This window comes from Panthera pardus, unplaced genomic scaffold (assembly GCF_024362965.1).
Source record: "Panthera pardus isolate Hobbes unplaced genomic scaffold, ASM2436296v1 HiC_scaffold_16, whole genome shotgun sequence".
Classification (NCBI taxonomy): Eukaryota; Metazoa; Chordata; class Mammalia; order Carnivora; family Felidae; genus Panthera; species Panthera pardus.
This window is the reverse complement of record NW_026526721.1, coordinates 152,184,588-152,203,430: the sequence shown is the minus strand read 5'-3', so window position 1 is coordinate 152,203,430 and position 18,843 is coordinate 152,184,588. Positions and strand designations below refer to the sequence as shown.

General features: G+C 41.8%; 1 protein-coding gene across 8 annotated transcripts in view; it reads left to right on the top strand.

Moving 5' to 3' along the window:
• Window positions 1-18,843, top strand: part of GOLGA4 (golgin A4) — a 126,937-nt gene that overhangs the window by 77,632 nt on the left and 30,462 nt on the right. For all 8 annotated transcript variants that reach the window (XM_019418680.2, XM_019418677.2, XM_053904014.1 and 5 more), the window contains 3 exons: window positions 749-4,989; window positions 5,813-5,934; window positions 6,313-6,443. In XM_019418680.2, the coding sequence (XP_019274225.2) occupies window positions 749-4,989; window positions 5,813-5,934; window positions 6,313-6,443 (4,494 nt within the window). The remainder of the gene's footprint in view (window positions 1-748; window positions 4,990-5,812; window positions 5,935-6,312; window positions 6,444-18,843) is intronic.

The window sequence follows — 18,843 nt, the reverse complement described above, 5'->3', positions numbered from 1 at the left end:
AATTGTGCCTTAATTTCCCATTTCCAACATTGATGTAAGGTGGCATGGTAGAAGGGAATTGATACTCAGGAGGCCTAGATTTTCCCACTTGCTAGCTTTGTAAATTAATTATACCTTAATATCTTCACCTGTCACATGGAGACTTGGCTGTGGTAATTCCTTAGGACCTTTCCAGCTGTGACAGTGCATGGCTCTGTCTTAGCTCTTTTTCCTTTAGAATCAAGATTGACATTCTCATGAGCTAAGAGTTATCTTCAGTAAAATTTGTATAAGTTCCTTCTTTTTGCAAAACATCTTCTAAATAATCATTTTTGAGGTGGAAAAACCAGATACATTATTTATTTTCCAAAATTAAGTTATGAAAGTAATAGAATACTGATGTAGGCCTTAAGAAAACACACGGAAAAAAATTTCCTACCAAAAGTCACTGTTATCTTCTTTATGATTTATTTCTTTTTGACTATCCATTCAGAATATTCTTGAAAATATAGGTGGTTGAAATAATTACCCAGGGAGGTAGAAAGAATTTGGAACCTTAAGTTGTATTAAAATAGAAAATCTTTTCTTTGTTACATGATTCCTTTAGGAATTGGGCACAGATTATTTGTGCTTTCTAGTGTTTGGCATGATACGTAGAGTTATTTTTCTACGTTTTAATCTTTAAACAGGTGTAGACATTATGTCATGTGTATCATTGCTAATAAATAAGTCTGTACTTTAATAAAAATACATCTGTTTTTATTAACAGAGAATTCTTGAATTGGAAAGTTCTTTGGAAAAAAGCTTGCAAGAAAGCAAAAATCAATCAGAAGATTTAGCTCTCCATTTGGAAGCTGAAAAAAATAAGCACAATAAAGAAATGACAATCATGGTTGAAAAACACAAGACAGAATTGGAAAGCCTGCGGCATCAGCAGGATACTCTTTGGACTGAAAAACTCCAAGTCTTAAAGCAACAGCATCAGGCCGAAATGGAAAAACTTAGAGAAAAGCAGGAACAAGAGAAAGAAACATTGTTGAAAGACAAAGAGAGTCTCTTCCAGGCCCACATAGAAGAGATGAATGAAAAGACTTTAGAAAAGCTTGATGTGAAGCAAACAGAACTGGAGTCCCTGTCTTCTGAACTGGCGGAAGTAGTAAAAGCCCGTGACAAGCTAGAAGAGGAGCTTTCTGTACTAAAGGATCAAGCAGATAAAGTAAAGCAGGAACTAGAGGCCAAGCTGGATGAACAGAAAAGTCATCACGAGCAGCAAGTCAGCAGCATCATTAAAGAACAAGAGAGGTCTATCCAGAGAACTGAGAAGGCATTAAAAGATGAAATTAATCAGCTGGGGCTTCTTCTGAAGGAAAAGGACAGGCATCTGAACGAGCATCAGGCTCGTGTGGAGAACTTGGAGGCCGATATTAAGAGGTCCGAAGAGGAGCTCCAGCAGGCATCGGCTAAGCTGGCTCTTTTTCAGTCACAGCAGAGTACCACGCACGAGCAGGCTGCAGCGTCCGAGGCGCGCTTGGCTCAGCTGCGGGAGGAGTTGTTGGCCTTGGAAACGGAAAGAACTCTCCTCGCTAAACAGGTAGCCGACGTTGAAGCGCAGAAGAATGATGTTTGCTCCGAGTTAGACGCTCACAAAGTCCAGGTGCGGGACTTAACGCAGCAACTTGAAAAGCAGAAAAGTGAAATGGAGGAAAAAGTGCGATCTTTAACCCAACTCTATGAGGCCCAGCTTAGAGATACTAACACAGAACAGGCTCAGACAAAGCAAATCTTGATAGAAAAGGAAAATGTAATTTTACAAATGAGAGAAGGGCAGAGCCGAGAAATCGAAACTCTCAAACAGAAATTATCAGCCAAGGAGGACGATATTAGTATTTTACGTGAGGAATATGAAACCAAACTTAAAAATCAAGAAAAGAAGATGGAAAAAATTAAGCAGAAAGCAAAGGAGATGCAAGAAACATTAAAGAAGAAGTTGCTGGATCAGGAAGCCAAACTTAAAAAAGAGCTTGAAAATACCGTTCTAGAGCTGAGTCAGAAAGAGAAACAGTTCAATGCCAAAATTTTGGAAATGGCACAGGCGAACTCCGCTGGAATCAGCGATGCAGTGTCGAGACTGGAAGCAAACCAAAAGGAGCAAATAGAAAGTCTCACCGAGGTGCATAGACGAGAGCTCAGTGATGTGGTATCCGTCTGGGAAAAGAAACTTAATCAGCAAGCGGAAGAACTTCAGGAAAAACATGAAGTCCAATTACAGGAAAAAGAACAAGAGGTAGCAGAACTGAGGCAAAGGGTCCTCCGATCCGGGTGTGAAAAAGAAGAGGTGAGCAAGGAACTGGTGTGGCTGAAGGAAGAAGGCGCTAGGCAGCACACGGAATTAAAGGAACTACAGGAACAGCTGCACCGGAAGTCTGCTCACATGGATGCTCTCTCACAAAACGAAGCTAAGCTAAGGGCACAACTTGAAAAGCTGGAGGTTGACTTGACTCGTTCTCTGAAGGAAAATACTTCTCTTCAAGAGCGTATAGTTGAGCTGGAGGAACTGGCAGAGAAAGAGAAGCGGAAGGTTTCTGAGTTGACTGACAAGTTGAGAGCCACGGATGAGGAATTCCAGAGTCTGAAGTCTTTGCACGAAAGAAGTGAGAAAAGCCTAGAAGACAAAAGCTTGGAATTCAAGAAACTGTCTCAGGAAGTAGCAGTTCAGCTGGATATTTACTCTAGGAAAACCGAAGCCTTGCTACAAGCTAAAACAGATGAGCTGATCAACAATAGTAGCAGTAAAATGAATGCCATTCTCTCTAGAATTTCCCACTGTCAGCACCACACAACACAAGTGAAGGAGGCACTACTGATTAAAACTTGCAAGGCTTCTGAGCTAGAAGCGCAGCTTAGACAGCTAACAGAAGAGCAGAATGCACTAAATAGTTCTTTTCAACAAGCTACCCATCAATTAGAAGAAAAAGAAAGTCAAATTAAGAGCATGAAGGCTGACATTGAAGGTCTTGTAATGGAAAAAGAAGCCTTGCAGAAGGAAGGAGGCAGTCAGCAGCAGGCTGCCTCTGAAAAGGAGTCTTGTATCACGCAGTTGAAGAAAGAGTTATCTGAAAACATCAATGCTGTCACCCTGATGAGAGAAGAGCTCAGGGAAAAGAAATCTGAGATCGGCAGTCTTAGCAAACAGCTGATTGATCTGAACACTCAGCTTCAGAACAGCGTCAGCGCAACGGAAAAAGAAGCGGCCGTGGCGTCACTGAGGAAGCAATACGATGAACAGCAACGTGACTTGCTGGACCAGGTGCAAAACTTATCCTTGAACGCTGAAACTCTGAGTAAGGAGAAGACCTCTGCTCTCGCACAGGTGGATCACTTGTCCGGCAAGCTGTCCGAGTGGAAGAAGAGAGCACAGTCAAAATTCATACAGTATCAAAATACTATCAAAGAACTGCAGATGCAGCTTGAGTCAAAAGCGAAGGAAGCCAGCGACACGGCTGAGCAGGTAAACTTACCGAAGGCGGACCTTGATCAGCAGAATGGGAGGTTTGGATGTTTAAAGGGCGAAATGGAAGGTAAGAGCAAGCTGCAGCAAGAGGAGCGTGATTTAGAGAGCGAGTTAGAAACCCAGAAGGCGAGAGTTGTGGAGTTGGAGGAGCATCTGGCTCGGAAGACAGCTGAAACCGAGTCCTTGAATGAAGCTCTTAGCAAACACAATCGGCAAAAGGACGCCGAACGGGAAGAGATGCTTCGTGAGCTTCAGCACATTCAAGAGTTAGGAGAAGAAAAGGACAGCAGGGTTCAAGAAGCTGAAGAAAAAGTCTTGCGGCTCGAAAGGCAAGTGTCTTCTATGACATCCGCACTTGAAACCAAGGAGAAAGAATTGGAACACGCAAATGCAAGCGTCAAGGGCCGAGAAGAGGAGCTGAGGGCCCTGGAAGACAGGCTTGAGCTGGAGGGTGCCGCGAAACTGGCAGAACTGAAGAAAAAAGCCGAGCAAAAAATTGCTGCCATCAAGAAGCAGTTGTTGTCTCAAATGGAGGAGAAAGAGCAGCAATATAAAAAAGATGCAGAAGGCCATCTGGGGGAGCTAAACGCAAAGCTTCAGGAGAGAGAGCGAGAAATTCAGGCCTTGGAAGCAAAACTTAAATCGGTGGAAGGTTCACCACGGTCAGAAGCACCGGTTGTACCCAGGTCAGCAAAAACCGCGGCAGCCTGGACTGAGCACGAAGAAGCAGATCTCCAAGGCTGTCTGCAGGAGGGACGTGAAGAGAAAATCAGCGCTTTACAAAGAAGTCTAATGGAAAGAGAAGAGCTGTTGCAGAGGCCAGAGCAGGAAAAAGAAGAGACGGTTTCTTCTCCTTCTGAAATGCAGCGCAGCTACCGGGAGCTCCTAATCAAGCTAGAACACGCCGACGCCAAGCAGCGTGAGGATCAGGTTGTGATAAGTCGTCTTCAAGAAGAACTTGAAGAGAAAAGCAAGAGATGTTCCTTGATAGCATCCCAGCACGTGGAGGAAGACGGGGGTAAAAATAACATAGGGGCGAAGCAACACTGGGAAAACGTGGTTGATGACGTCCAGAAGGTTCTCCAGGAGAAGGAACTGACCTGTCAGATCTTGGAGCAAAAGATAACAGAGCTGGATTCCTGCTTAGCAAGAGAGAGGGAGGGGCATAGACTGGAAATGGAAGACTTGACCTCCAAACTTGAAAAATTGCAGGCTTTACAACAGCAGATGGAGGGAGAAGCTAAACCCACAGAAGCTTTGGGAGGACGTGCTGCAGAAAAGTCCAAGTCGTGCGTCGTGCAACCCACGTCGCCTGCTGACATGGAGGCCCAGCCCGATGACCTGGAATTTCAGTTAGCAGGGGCAGAGCAGGAGAAGGAGAAGCTGGGCAAGGAGATCGTCAGGTTGCAGAAAGATCTTCGAACGTTGCGGAAGGAGCATCAGCAAGAATTGGATATCGTGAAGAGAGAATATGAACAAGAAATGGAAGAGAAAATCAAGTGAGTTTTTCAGCATGAATGTTTATAAGACAGTCCTCCTTAACTCACTCCCTTTTATCGTGCCAAATACACTTAAATTTCACCAACGCAAACTATGAAACATAAATCGAGTAAGTTAAATGCTGAGGAGAAATAAAAACAATTTAAGGCAAGAGGCGGTGTTATTTCATGTCCGTTTAAAGGGGGAAAACCATTTTTTGCCTGGAAGATTATGCTTATTAGGTATATATCCCAGTGAATACTCTTCTCATTTTATTTTTAGTATTCGCATTGTTATATAACATAGATGTGTATGACGAAAATTTTGTTTTTAATATTTTTAATGTTTATTTATTTTTGAGAAAGAGAGACAGAGCGCGAGCCGGGGAGGGGAAGAGAGAGAGGGAGACACGGAATCCGAGGCAGGCTCCAGGCTCTGAGCTGTCAGCACAGAGCCCGAGGCGGGGCTCGAACCCGTCAACCGCGAGATCATGACCTGAGCCGAAGTCGGACGCTTACCCTTACCCGGCTAAGCCACCCAGGCACCCCAGTGTGTGATGAAAGTTTTAAGTGGAAAAGAAAAATTCTTAAATCCCCAGGACATTGTCTAGAGATAATCCTAGTTTACGTATCCTCCCAGGAGTTTTCTGTTTCTGGACGTGCGTGCATGCACACACACACACACACACACACACACACACACACACATACATGCATGTGCGCCCTTAAACCTGTTTTTATACTAGTGAGATCTTGTTATGTGCACCATCCTGAAGATTAGGTGACTCTTTACAGCTTGTTTTGTGTTTGACAGCTGTTAGCTCTTTATATTTTTGTTACGCAGACAGGAGCAGGAAGATCTCGAGTTGAAGCACAGTTCTACGCTAAAACAGCTGATGAGGGAGTTCCACACGCAGCTGGCCCAAAAGGAACAGGAGCTGGAAATGACCATAAAAGAAACCATTGGTAAGTCCTATTTTAGAGTCCGTAAAGAACAAGTCGGAATCAGCAGAGACGATTTATAATTTAAACTTACTGTTTTCACACTGTGCTAAGTGCCTGAAGTAATTAAACTGGAGAAAAAAAGTGATTCCTACCCAAGAAAGTTCTTTAACGGGAACGTGAGCCGCCTGGCAGCGGCTCGCCTTTAGGAGAGGAGGAGCCGGTGAAAGGACCTGAAACATTAGCTACTTAGTTGCCTCCTAAAGACGTTTCTGCTCTGGGAGAGGGGACGCGTGACCAACTGGTTTTTAGCAAATTTGATTGGGAACTGAAATTGGGAGATAGATATTAATTCTTCCTTAATGTGTTTTCTTGTTTGTGTGCCCATTTTTTGTATCTTAGATAAAGCCCAGGAAGTGGAAGCCGAACTTTTGGAAAGTCATCAAGAAGAGACAAATCAGTTATATAAAAAAATTGCAGAGAAGGAAGATGATTTACAAAGAACAGCCAAAAGATATGAAGAAATCCTTGATGTACTTGATTTTCTTTCTCTTTTTTGAAATTCAGCTATAATAGATTTCATGGGGGTGCTAAAGATTGGGCTGTCAGATGTCCTGTTTGTCTGGTGTCGAGGCTCAGTATGACCCAAATTTGATGTTGGCACTCTATGCAGATTTATAAGGAGTCTGACTGATTTCTGCCGGGATCGTAGTGCCCTGATCAGATTCTGCTAACCCGGCAGCTCAGTCCACTTGGCAGGTGTGGACGCAACAGTGAGTTACCACGGGGGAGATGGGCTCTCTTCTCCTCTTTCTCTCGGAGTCAGACTGAGTCGTAAGAGAAGCAGGCTAAGAATCGAGAGCTTGTGCTTGGGCCGAGTCTCAGGAATGGGACAGTTAGTGTGTGCATGAGCGTGGCCACCCAGCTGGGATCTTCCCAGGAGGGCCATCCCAAACCAATTTGCATAGTTTTTATTGCTCTCAAGGGAGAACAAAGATGGGGGAAGAATGGAACGCATCAGCTAAATCTTTTATATTTAGTGGAAGGTTGGTGGAGTGTACTTACTCTGCCTGTGGTGGATTGGCATGGCCATTTTTGTGTGTCAAAATAAGCCGTGAATGCCAGTGAGTATTTTGGACTCCAGAAATTTTTCAAGTGTAACACAATGTAAATCATGCTCTGTTGGGATGTAGATTCCTTAGTTACTCCAAGCCTTATTTCACTATATGCCAGGAACCGTTTGGTGTTTAAGAATCCATAAATCAGACAATCATGCCTCAGCTGACTATGGCAGCAAGGGAAGTCTGAGCCAGGAACAGAGTGTAATAATAATTATTTTAAATGCAATTGAAAAGGCTGAAATTCCAGGAAAGGCACACGCATAGAAATGCCACCTTTGTGTAATTTTTGAACTTTAGATCTCATGATGAAAAGGTTTGAATAATTTCACGTTTTCTTACACTTCCATAGAGTATAAATGTGAAAAGCTTTAAAAAACACTATTGTTTCTTGAATGCTTAGAGAATGTTGGAATTGGAAGATACATTACAGCTAGTTTAGTTTCTTTTTATTTTTTTCTTTTCTTTTGTTTCCTTTTTCTTTCTTTCTTTCTTTCTTTCTTTTTTTTTTTTTTTTTTTTTTTTTGCAGAAGGGAAAGCAAGTTCAGTGCAGTTAAATGATTTCCCTAAAGCTTCAGAATGAGTGGGAGAGCACTGACCCTTCATTAGCTTCATGTATTTGTGAACACTTCTCTCTAAGAAAGGAATTTGGGGGAGGGCAGTAGTTATTTATCATGGATAAGTAAGTCAGTGAGCTTCATTTGCAGGGGACGAACGGTGTCATAGCTAGAATGTTCCCTCTTGTGAACCACTTCTCTGTCTCTGGATGTATGGGGTAGCAGACGAAAGACTTTCTAGGGTCACGACAGACCTCTGTAGGTAGAGGGGTGAGGAAACAGGAGGCAGGTAACAGTAAGTCCCTCCTTGAAAATCTGCTGTTTATTAGGGAAATTAAAACAGTGGCCCTCCAGGTTTGGAGGCTTGGAGGCTTGGAGGCAGGAAGTGGAGGGTGAGCGAAGGAGTTGGACTCTTCTCCAGAACCCCTTCCTGGGCCTCACACTGGCACTGTCCATTAGAAATACAACGCAGGCCACAAATGTGAGCCATACATGTGTTTGAACATTTTCTAGAATCCACATTAGGAAAAAGAAACAGGTGAGCTTAATTTTTTTTTAAGTTTTTATTTTAATTCCAGTGAGTCAACATACAGTGTGATATTAGTTTCAGGTGTACAACATAGTGATTCATCACATCCATACAACACCCTGTGCTCATCACAAGTGCCCTCCTTAACCCCCATCACCTATTTCCCCCATTCGCCACTCCCTCCCCTCTGGGGACCATCAGTTCTCTGTAGTTAAGAGTCTGTTTCTTGGTTTGTCTCTCTCTCTCTCTTTTTCCCCCTTTGCTCATTTGTTTTGTTCCTTTAATTCCACAGGTGAGTGAAATCATACAGTATTTGTCTTTCTTCTGACTTATTAGGTGAATTTAATTAAAAAAAAATTTTTTTTTACTGTTTATTTTTGAGAGAGACATAAAGTGGGCGCGGGAGAGGGGCAGAGAGAGAGAGAGAGGGAGACACAGAATCCGAAGCACGCTCCAGGCTCTGAGCTGTCAGCACAGAGCCTGATGCAGGGCTCGAGCTCACGAACCACGAGATCTTGACCTGAGCCGAAGTTGGACACTTAACCACCTGAGCCACCCAGGCGCTCCTAGGTGAATTTAATTTTAATAGTAAAATGTTAACCCCATTATATCCAAAATATTATTATTTCAATATGTGGTCAATTATGAAGACATTTATACTTTATATTTATATTTATATTTATATTTATATTTATATTTATATTTATCATATATAAGCCACCCCAGAACTGTGGCCACGAGCACTGGAAATGCAGCCCATCCAAACTGATGCGGGCTGCAAATAGAAAAACATATTGCAGCCTGTATCAGTTTGGATGGGCTGCATTTCCAGTGCTCGTGGCCACAGTGGGCGGCTTGTGGCTACCGCATTCTGCAGCGTGGCCTCAGACTTTCCAGCTGCCGGGTCCACGGCTGACTTTGCGATAAATAGGCGGTCCCCATCCGAACACTCCTAGTATACACTCTGTCTCGAAAATTTCTTTTCAAAAGTTACAGATACTACTAAGAGAGATCCTGGCAATTCTTACCAAATACCATATGCCTTTAATTGTGAGTCATAGTCTCTACCGTTCTCCTATTTTAAAATTTCCAGAATTTTACCTGGGATTTGTGTATCTTAGATAGTGGTGTGTTTTCACCCTCTGAAAAACTATTAATCAGATTGCTGCTGTGTCCGAGTGATGACCTTGTAGAATGCTGTATTTTTGTCATCCATCAAAACAGTTTTGTGACTTGTCCATAGCAAAGTGGAGCACAGAGACATTTTCGTTTTCCCGACTTTGCTGTCTTAGGTGACATTCTTACTATTCTTTGCTGCGTTTGAAGATGCTGGGAACTTTTGTCATCCTTGATTCACACCTCTGTCCTTCTCAGCCCCTCACACATGTGCATCACCACACGTTTTAGGGCGTGTGATCGACTTAATGTTCCCTGAGTTACTAGGCAGAGAAGTCCTGTGTCTCCCTTTAAATGTGCACTAGCAGCGCAGTACCTGACCTGTACGACTCTCAGGACGTGGCTTCCCACTGAGCTGCACTGCATGTTTCTAACCCCGCCGCTCTTGCCACAGTCTGGCCGCCATCTTTCATGTGGTCTGGTCTTTTGGGTTAACTTCCCAACTGGTGTCTTTGCTGCTGGTCTTTTTTCTAAGCTACTCATCTCTTCTCGTCAGAGTTCTTTCCTATTTTGGAATGAGGATGTGATCATACCACTTCTCCTCCCAAGTACCTCCGATGGCTTCCCGTTGTCCCAGTGATACCTCCTCCGGTTCTGCCTGTGTCATAGACGAGCTCAACGTAGGCTTGTCTTCTCCACGTTTTACCTTTGGGCATGCTTTTCTGTGTGCCTGAAGACCACTTTCTCAAGCTTTGCAAATTAGTGCAGCTGTTGCCGTCTGTCACATTTTGGCTTTAAAAAAATAAGCTTTAAATTTAACTTTTACTTAGAAAAAAAATCTGAGTCCATCTTTGCACACAGTTTAAAGATCAAATAACATAAAAAAGTATAGTGAGAAAATGGTCTATAATGAAAGCGTATGCCTGTTCTCTGTATTCTACATATATCGGGCCCCCTTCTCTCTCCACAGGTAACCATTCTTTTCTTTATTTTTTTAAGTTTATTTTTTAAATTTATTTTTGAGAGGGAGGGCGAGCAACTGGAGGAAGGGCAGAGAGAGAGAATCCCAAGCGGGCTCTACGCTAACAGCGCAGAGACCGACGTGGGGCTGGAACCCACGAACCGTGAGATCATGACCTGAACTGAATACGAGTGGGATGCTTAACTGACTGAGCCACCCAGACACCTCACTGTTCTTTTCTTTTCTTTTTTAAGTTTAGTTAAGTAAAAAAACCCAAACAAAAACAGTTCATCCGTTTTTCCCAGTCATCACCACCACCCTCCCCCCTCCCCGCCGCGCCCCCCCCCCCCCCAACCCAACCTCTGGCAGCCACCAATCTGTTCTCTGTATCTACGAGTTTGGTTTTAAATTTTTTACTTATTTATTTTTAGATTTCACATACGAGCAAGATCATTGTGGTATTTATCTTTCTCTGACTTCTTTCACTTGGCATAATGTTCTCAAGTCCATCCATGTTGTCACAAATAGCAAGTTTTCATTCTTTTTTATGGCTGAATGATATTCGTGTGTGTGTGTGTTTGTGTATTACAATTTCTTTATCCATTCAGTTTTGTATGGACACTTACGTTATTTCCATATCTTGGTTGGCTATTGTAAATAATGCTGCAGTGAACATGGGGGTACTTACATCTTTTTGAGCTTATGTTTTTGCTTTCTTTGGATAAATACCCAGAAGTGGAATTGCTGGATTGTATGGTGCTTCTATTTTTAATGTTTCAAGGAGCCTCCACATTATTTTCTATAGTGGCTGCACCAGTTTACATTCCTACCAGCAGTGCACACGGGTTCCCTTTTCTCCACATCCTCACCAACATTTGTTATTTCTAGTGTTTTTGTTTTTAAGATAATAGTCATTCTAACATCTGTTAGTGGATATTTCATTTTGGTTTTGATGTGCATTTTTCTGATGATTAATGATGGAAAGCATCTTCTCATGGACCTAATGGCCATCTGCGTATCTTTGGGAAAAAATGAGTATTCTGCCCATTTTTTAATTGGATTTTTTTTTCTTTTTGCTGTTGAGTTATATGAATTCCTTATATATTTTGTATAGTAGCCCCTTATCAGATATTAGCCCTTATCGACATATCAGATCAAATATTTTCTCTCATTTAGTAGGTTGCCTTTCCATTTTCTTGACGGTTTCCTTCGCTGTCCAGAATTCTTTTAGTTTGATGTAGTGCCACCTGTTTACTTTGGTGATTGTTGTTTTGCTTTTGGTGTCAGATTCAAAAATCGTCACCAAGACCTGTGTCAAGGAGCTTACTGCCTATGTTCTCTTCTAGGAGTTTTATGTTTTTAGGTCTTACATTCAAGTTTTTAATCCATTTTGAGTTAATTTTTTGTATGGTATAAGATGGCAGTCCAGTTTCAGTCTTTTGCACGTGGCTGTTCAGTTTGCCTGACCCAACTTATTGAAGAGACTAGCCTTTCCTCTGTTGTGTGTTTTTGGCTCCTTTGTTGTAAATTAATTGACCATCTATGCATAGGTTTATTTCTTGGCTCTGTCCTCGTCCGTTGAGCTCCGTGTCTGTTTTTATGCCAGTACTATACTGTCTTAATTACTATAGCTTTACAATATAGTTTGAAATGAGGGGACAAGGTGTTGCCTGCTTCGTTCTTCTTTCCCACAATTGCTTTGGCTATTTGGGGTCTTTTATGGTTCCGTACAAATTTTAAATTTATTTGTTCTAGTTCTGTGAAAAATGCCATTGGGATTTTAATAGAGATAACCTTGAATTTGTAGATTGCTTTGAGTAGTATGGACATTTAACAATATTAATTCTTCCAGTCCGTAAACACAGAATTTCTTTACCTTTGTTTATGTATGTTTCAGTGTCTTTCGTCAGTGTCTCTTAGTTTTCAGAGCACAGGTCTTCTACTTCCTTGGTTAGATTTGTGCCTACATGTTTTATTCTTTTTGATGCAATTGTAAGTGGGATTGTGTTATTAATGTTCTTTCTGGTAGTTTATTTATCAGTATCTAGAAATGCAACAGGTTTTCGTGTATTGATTTTCTGCCCCACAACCTGAATTAGGTTATTATATAAAATGAATTATTATATAAATGAATATATTATATAAAATGAATTATTATATTTCGGACGAGGACAGAGCCAAGAAATAAACCTTATAAAATGAAATATTATATTATATTATATATAATATTATATATTATATAAAATGAATTATTTTTTGGTTCTAACAGGTTTTTGGTGGGGTCTTTAGGATTTTCTTTGTGTAATAGGTAACCTGCAAATGGTGACAGTTTTACGTCTTCCTTTCCTCCTTTCCAGTTTGGGTGCCTTTTACTTGTTTTTCTTGCCTAATTTCCCTGGCTAGGACTTTCAATACTGTGTTGAATAAAAGTACTGAGAGTGGGCATCCTTGTCTTGTTCCTGATCTTAGAGGAAAAGCTTTCCGCATTTCACCATTAAGTATGATGTTAGCTATGGACTTGTCATGTTTGGCCTTTATTATGTTGAGGTACATTCCTTCTGTACCCACTTTGTTGAGAGTTTTTATTACAAATGGATGTTGAATTTTGTCGAGTGCTTTTTTGTCATCTCTTGAGATAACCATATATGATTTCTATCCTTCATTTTGTTCATGTGTATCACATTGATTGATTTGCAGATGTTGAGGCATCCTTGCATCCCTGGAATAAATCCCACTTGATCGTGGTATATGATCCTTTAAATGTATTGTTGAATTTGGTTTGCTAATCATATTTTGTTGAGGATTTTTCCATTTATGCTCATTCGGGTACTGGCCTATAATTTTTGTGTAAGTGTATGGTGTCTTTGTCTGGCTTTGGTATCAGGGTAATGCTGGCCTCTTAAAATGAGTTTGGAAAAGTTCCTTCTTCTGTTTTTCTGGAAGAGGTTTAAGAAATAATAATTAGTATTAATTCTTCTTTGGATGTTCAGTACATTTCACCTGTGAAGTCTTCTGGTCCTGGACTTTTGTTTATTGGGAGGTTTTTGATGACTGATTCAATCTCATTACCAGTAATTGGTCTGTTCAGATTTTTCTACTTCATCATGACTTAGTGTTGGTAGGTTATATGTTTCTAGGAATTTATCCATTTCTGCTAGGCTGTCCAATTTGTTAACTTGGAATTTTTCATTGTAGTGTCTTACGATTCTTGTATTTCTGTGATATCAGTTGTAACTTCTCTTTGATTTCTGATTTCATTTGTTTGATTTTTCTTTCTTTTTTTTTTTTCCTGGAGAGTGTAGATAAAGTTTCGTCAATTTTGTATATCTTTTTAGAGAAACCGGCTCTTAGTTTCATTGATCAATTTTCTATTGTGTTTTTAGTGTTGAGATCATTTATTTCTGCGCCAATGTGTTATTTCCTTTCTTCTGCTAACTTTGGGCTTCATTCAGTCTTTTTCTAGTTCCTTGAGGTGTGCGTAAAGTTAGGTTGTTTATTTGAGAATTTTCATGTGTCTTGAAGTAGGTATTTATCACTATGGACACCCTCGGGACTGCTTTTGCTGCCATCCTGTAAATTTTAGTGTGTTCTATTTCCATTTTTGTCTCAAGATTGTTTTTTCTTTTGATTTCTACTTTGACCCATTGGTTGTTTAGTAGCATGTGGTTATTCTCTACATATTTGTGAATTTTCCAGTTTTCTTTGTGTGTGTGTTTTAAAAAAATTTTTATTTGCGTACAGTTGACACATAATGTTACATTAGTTTCAGGCGTACAACATAGAGATTCAGCTTCTCTATATGTTATGCTACACTCACCATAAGTATAACTACCATCTATCAACATACAATGCTATTTCAGTATTATGGACTATATTCCCTGGGCTATGCCTTCTAGTTTTCTTTGTGTAATTAATTTCTAGTTTCATACTGTTGTGGTTGGAAAAGATGCTTGATAGAGTTCAATCCTCTAACTTTATTAAGACTTGTTTTGTGGCCTAACATATGACCTATCTTGGAAAATGTTCCATGTGCACTTGAGAAAAATGTGTATTCTCTTGCTTTTGGATGGAGTATTCTGTATATTTCTATTAAGTTCGTTTGGTGTAATATGTCACTTAAGGCCATTATTTCCTTATTGATTATCTATCTATGCCTGGATGATCTATCCATTGATGTAAGTGGGGTTTACAGTCCCCCACTATTATTGTATTACTGTCTGTTACTCCCTTTAGGTCTGTTAGCATTTGCTTTATATATTTAGGTGTGCATATGTTGGGTGCATAAATATTTGTAAAAGTTTTGTCTTTTTTGTTGAGCTGACCCCTTTATCACTAGGTGATACCCTCCTTTGTCTCTGATTTTACAGTCTTTGTTTTAAAGTCTTATTTTGTCTGATATTCTCTCCTGGCTTTTTGTTGTTGTTGTTTACATTTGCATGGAATACCTTTTCTCATCCTTTTACTTTTGGTGTGTGTATGTATCCTTACATCTAAAGTGAATCTCTAGGGGTGCCTGGGTAGCTCAGTTGGTTAAGCGTCTGACTGGATTTCAGCTCAGGTCACGATCTCATAGTTAGTGAGTTCAAGCCCCGCGTTGGGCTCTGTGCTGACAGTGCAGAGTCTGCTTGAGATTCTCTCTCTCTCTCTCTCTCTCTCTCTCTCTCTCTCTCTTCCCCCATCCCACTTGGTCTCTCTCTCTCAAAAACAAATTAACTAAAAAAAATAAAGCGAGTCTCTTGCGGGCAGCATATAGATGGGTCTTGTTTAAAAAAATTTTTTTAAATGTTTATTTTTGAGAGAGAGCATGAGCAGGGGAGAGGCAGAGAGAGAGAGGGAGACACAGAATCCGAAGCAGGCTCCAGACTCTGAGCTGTCAGCACAGAGCCTGTTGTGGGGCTCGAACTCACAAACCGTGAGATCATGACCTGAGCTGAAGTTGGTCACTTAACCGACTGAGCCACCCAGATGCCCCGGATGGGTCTTGTTTTTAATGTATTTAGGCATCCTGAGTCTTCTGATTGGAAAATTTAGTCCATTTACATTTAAAGTAATTCTTGGTAAGTATATGCTTTTTGCCATTTTGTTCATTGTTTTCTGGCTGTTTTTGTAGTTCCTCTCTGTTCCATGCTGATTTTCCTGTTCTCTTTCTTTATGGTTTGATGACTTTCTTTGGCCGTATGTTTATATTTCTCTTTTGTGTATTTATTATAGTTTTTGCTTCGTGATTACCATGAGGCTTACATAAAACAACTTATAACAGTATTTTAAGTCGATAACGTAAGCTTGATTCTGTTGTAAAGCCCCGCGTTATAATCACTCCATGACATTTTTGTTTTCGATGTTACATTCTACGTTTTTTTAATAATGTTTATTTACTTTTGAGAGAGAGAGAGAGCTCAAGCAGGGGAGGGGCAGAGAGAGAGAGAGAGAGAGAGAGAGAGAGAGACAGGGGATCTGAAGCAGGCTCTGCACTGACAGCAGCAAGCCCCATGTGGGACTTGAACTCACAAACCATGAGATCATGACCTGAGCTGAAGTCAGACGCTTAACCAACTGAGCCATCCAGGTGCCCCTCATTCTGCGTCTTCTTTTTATCTTTATTCATTATTATAACCATAATTATTTTTACTGTTTTTGTCTTCTAACTGTAAACTAGCTTTATAAGTGATTATACAGTAGATGAAACAACCACCTCTCTCAGTCTTGAAGGAATGGCCTCATGTAGGAGATGAATCCTACTATTCAGCCCTGCCTGAGTTGTTGGTTTTCTCTTAATCCTTTGTGCTTGTCTGAGCAGCCTGTTCTATTTTTTAATGGTTCCCAGTAGTTGAGGAAGTGCGGCCACCTGTCAGTATTTCAGAAGGGAGGATCTCAGCGCCTAGATTCATGCTGACTGGAAGCCCGACCCTCAGGTATCAGCTTTTAACCGTAGGCAAACGTACACAGTCCTGTGGGACTGTAAGCAAGTGTGAGTCCTGCTGGCCACCAGCGGTAGGCAATCTGGGTAGGTACCCTGGGTGGCAGTCCCAAAACTCAGGGCTCCAAATGAATCTATAAGCTCTTTTCTGGGTGATACTGGTAAGCTGGAGCACGGCAGAGGCAGGGAGAGCCCCCTAATGACATGCACAGCCTGTGCTCCTTGAGAGCAGCTCCATTGGCCACAAAATGTGAGCCAAACCTGAAGCCTGCCCTTCGGGCCAAGGTTCCGGGACAAAGAGGCCTCCTTCACAGTAAGATTTCAGGGTGTATTTCAGTCCGCTCTCTGCGCAGCGCCCCGGGGGTGGCAGTCTGCGAAGAACCGGCTCTCCAGTTGCCATAGTCCCATGGGGTCCAGAAACGCAAGCCGCCCCAGCCACCAGGGCCTGGTGATCAAGGGGTGTCCCGTGGGCAGTAGTGGCAAAAACCAGGGGACCAGACGCGTCTCATCCAGGAGACGGGTGCTCTGGAGGATGGCAGAGGGTGCGCTCGCAGATGGCCCAAGGAAAAGATGACATTCTGCCCTCACGTGCTTGTTTCAGCAGAAGCCTTCTCCTTAGGCCACCATCATGGTGATTAGCCAATAGGCCTCCTTCACAGAAACTCTGAACTCCTGCGTCTGTTGCCTCTTGCTTTGCCCTTGGGGTGGTAGCTGTCTAAGACCTTTTTCCTGTACATTTATGCAGGATCCATGACCAGTGTCCACTAGAGCCAGGAAATGTAGCAGTGTTCCCTGGCAGCAGCTGTAAAAATTGGGACCCCAGATGGGGTTCCTTTCTGGGTGACATTGATTATGACAGTCTCAGGAGACTAGGCACACAAGCTCCCCTGACCTCCAGAGCAATGTGATCAGGAGGTGTCCCCTACCTTGGCAGCTGCAAAAATCCAGGCACCAGATGCACGTAAAAGCTGCCTTCTGGGAGATACTGGTGCTCTGGAACGTGTCAAAGGGAGCATGCAAAAATAGCACCCGCCAGTCTGTGTCCCTGGAGAGCGTTCTGTGGCCTCCTAGATGTGTGTGTTAAATCAGATGTCTGCCCTTCAGGCAGACGCTTTAATGTAAGCAAGTGCGTCCCCTTCACTTGAAGTCTGGGTGCAGTTGGCTACCTGTGAGCTGGGCCCCGGGTGGGTGAGTCCAGGCACCTTGGTGAGCCCTTTAAGAATGGTTACTAAGATCACTACAGTTTGTGGGTCTCAGGATGTGAGCCCTGTTGGTTTTCAAAGTTAGATGTATTGGGGGCTTGTCTCTGAAGTATATGTCTTAAAAGTTGGGATGCCCAGTGTGGGTTTCAAACCCTTCAGTCCTCAGGGAGAAGTTCTGGGTTTTGAGTTTCCTCCCAATTGTTGGTTGTAACACTGGGGATGGGGTTTAGCAAGGTTGTATCTTAGCCTCTCCTGCCCTCTTCAGTGTGTTTTTTTTCCCCTCTTTGCCTGATGTGTGGTCATCACTCAGCCAGGCTTTTGTTTCTTGTTTTGTTTTTTTTTTTTTTTTTAAATTTTTTTTTTTTTTTTTCCAACGTTTTTTTTAATTTATTTTTGGGACAGAGAGAGACAGAGCATGAACGGGGGAGGGGCAGAGAGAGAGGGAGACACAGAATGGGAAACAGGCTCCAGGCTCCGAGCCATCAGCCCAGAGCCTGATGCGGGGCTCGAACTCACGGACCGCGAGATCGTGACCTGGCTGAAGTCGGACGCTTAACCGACTGCGCCACCCAGGCGCCCCTCTTGTTTTGTTTTTTTTGAAGAGGAAATTGTTTCATATGTAGTTGGAGGCAAAGTGTGTCTGTGGGAGGAGGTGAGTTCAGAACCTTCGTATGTCGCCATGTTGAACCAGAAGTCAATGATTAGTTTCTGTAATAATATTCCAGTGTTTTCTTATGTAAACAGAAACAAAAATGAAATACGTTATTTTTTCCCTTTTCTACCAAAAGTTTGCTTTTTGAATTTTTTTTTTTTTGCATCATACTGTTTTCCCTTACAGTTTTTTTTTTGAACGCCTTAAATAGAATTAATTGCATCTGTGTTCTTTTGGTACTCACCTATATTCATCACTTCACTTATAACATGTAACTTTTTTCATACATACATAATGTGTGTAGGAAAATATTAATGTATCTGTCCTTTCTCCTAGATTACAAGCATTTGGTGGGGAGGGGTTTTGTTTATCATCTCTAGTCTTGAGGACCTAGCACTGTACTTGGCACAGACCAGATACTTGGTGAATTCGAAAGAGGAGGCACGTGGCACGGCAGGCAGGAACTCGTTTGGGAAGAGGGACTGGTGACATCTTCAAGGAAGAACGGAGAACTCACATAAGTGAGCTTAAGTAATAGCCGGTTCCAACTCCAAGCAATCCCACTGGGAGGAAGTTTCCTTTTGACATGGGCTGCATTTTAGTGATTTGGCTTTGGTGTAATAACCAGACTTTCAAACGTGATTTCCATGGTGCGCGTTAACATTGAATTTAATGAGTTTTCTTTATTGTTTTTACTTTGAAGTAAACAGTCCTTTTTTTCCCTCCTCCAAGAGACTAGGATACTTTTATAAAGGAAGTTACAAAATTGTTTCTTAAAGTACAAAATAATACAGAAGGGATTCTTTTCCTAATTCTTAGAGGGTTTACTGTAGATTGGTGTCCCACAACTGTCACAGGAAATGTCAGACACCGCTGATTGT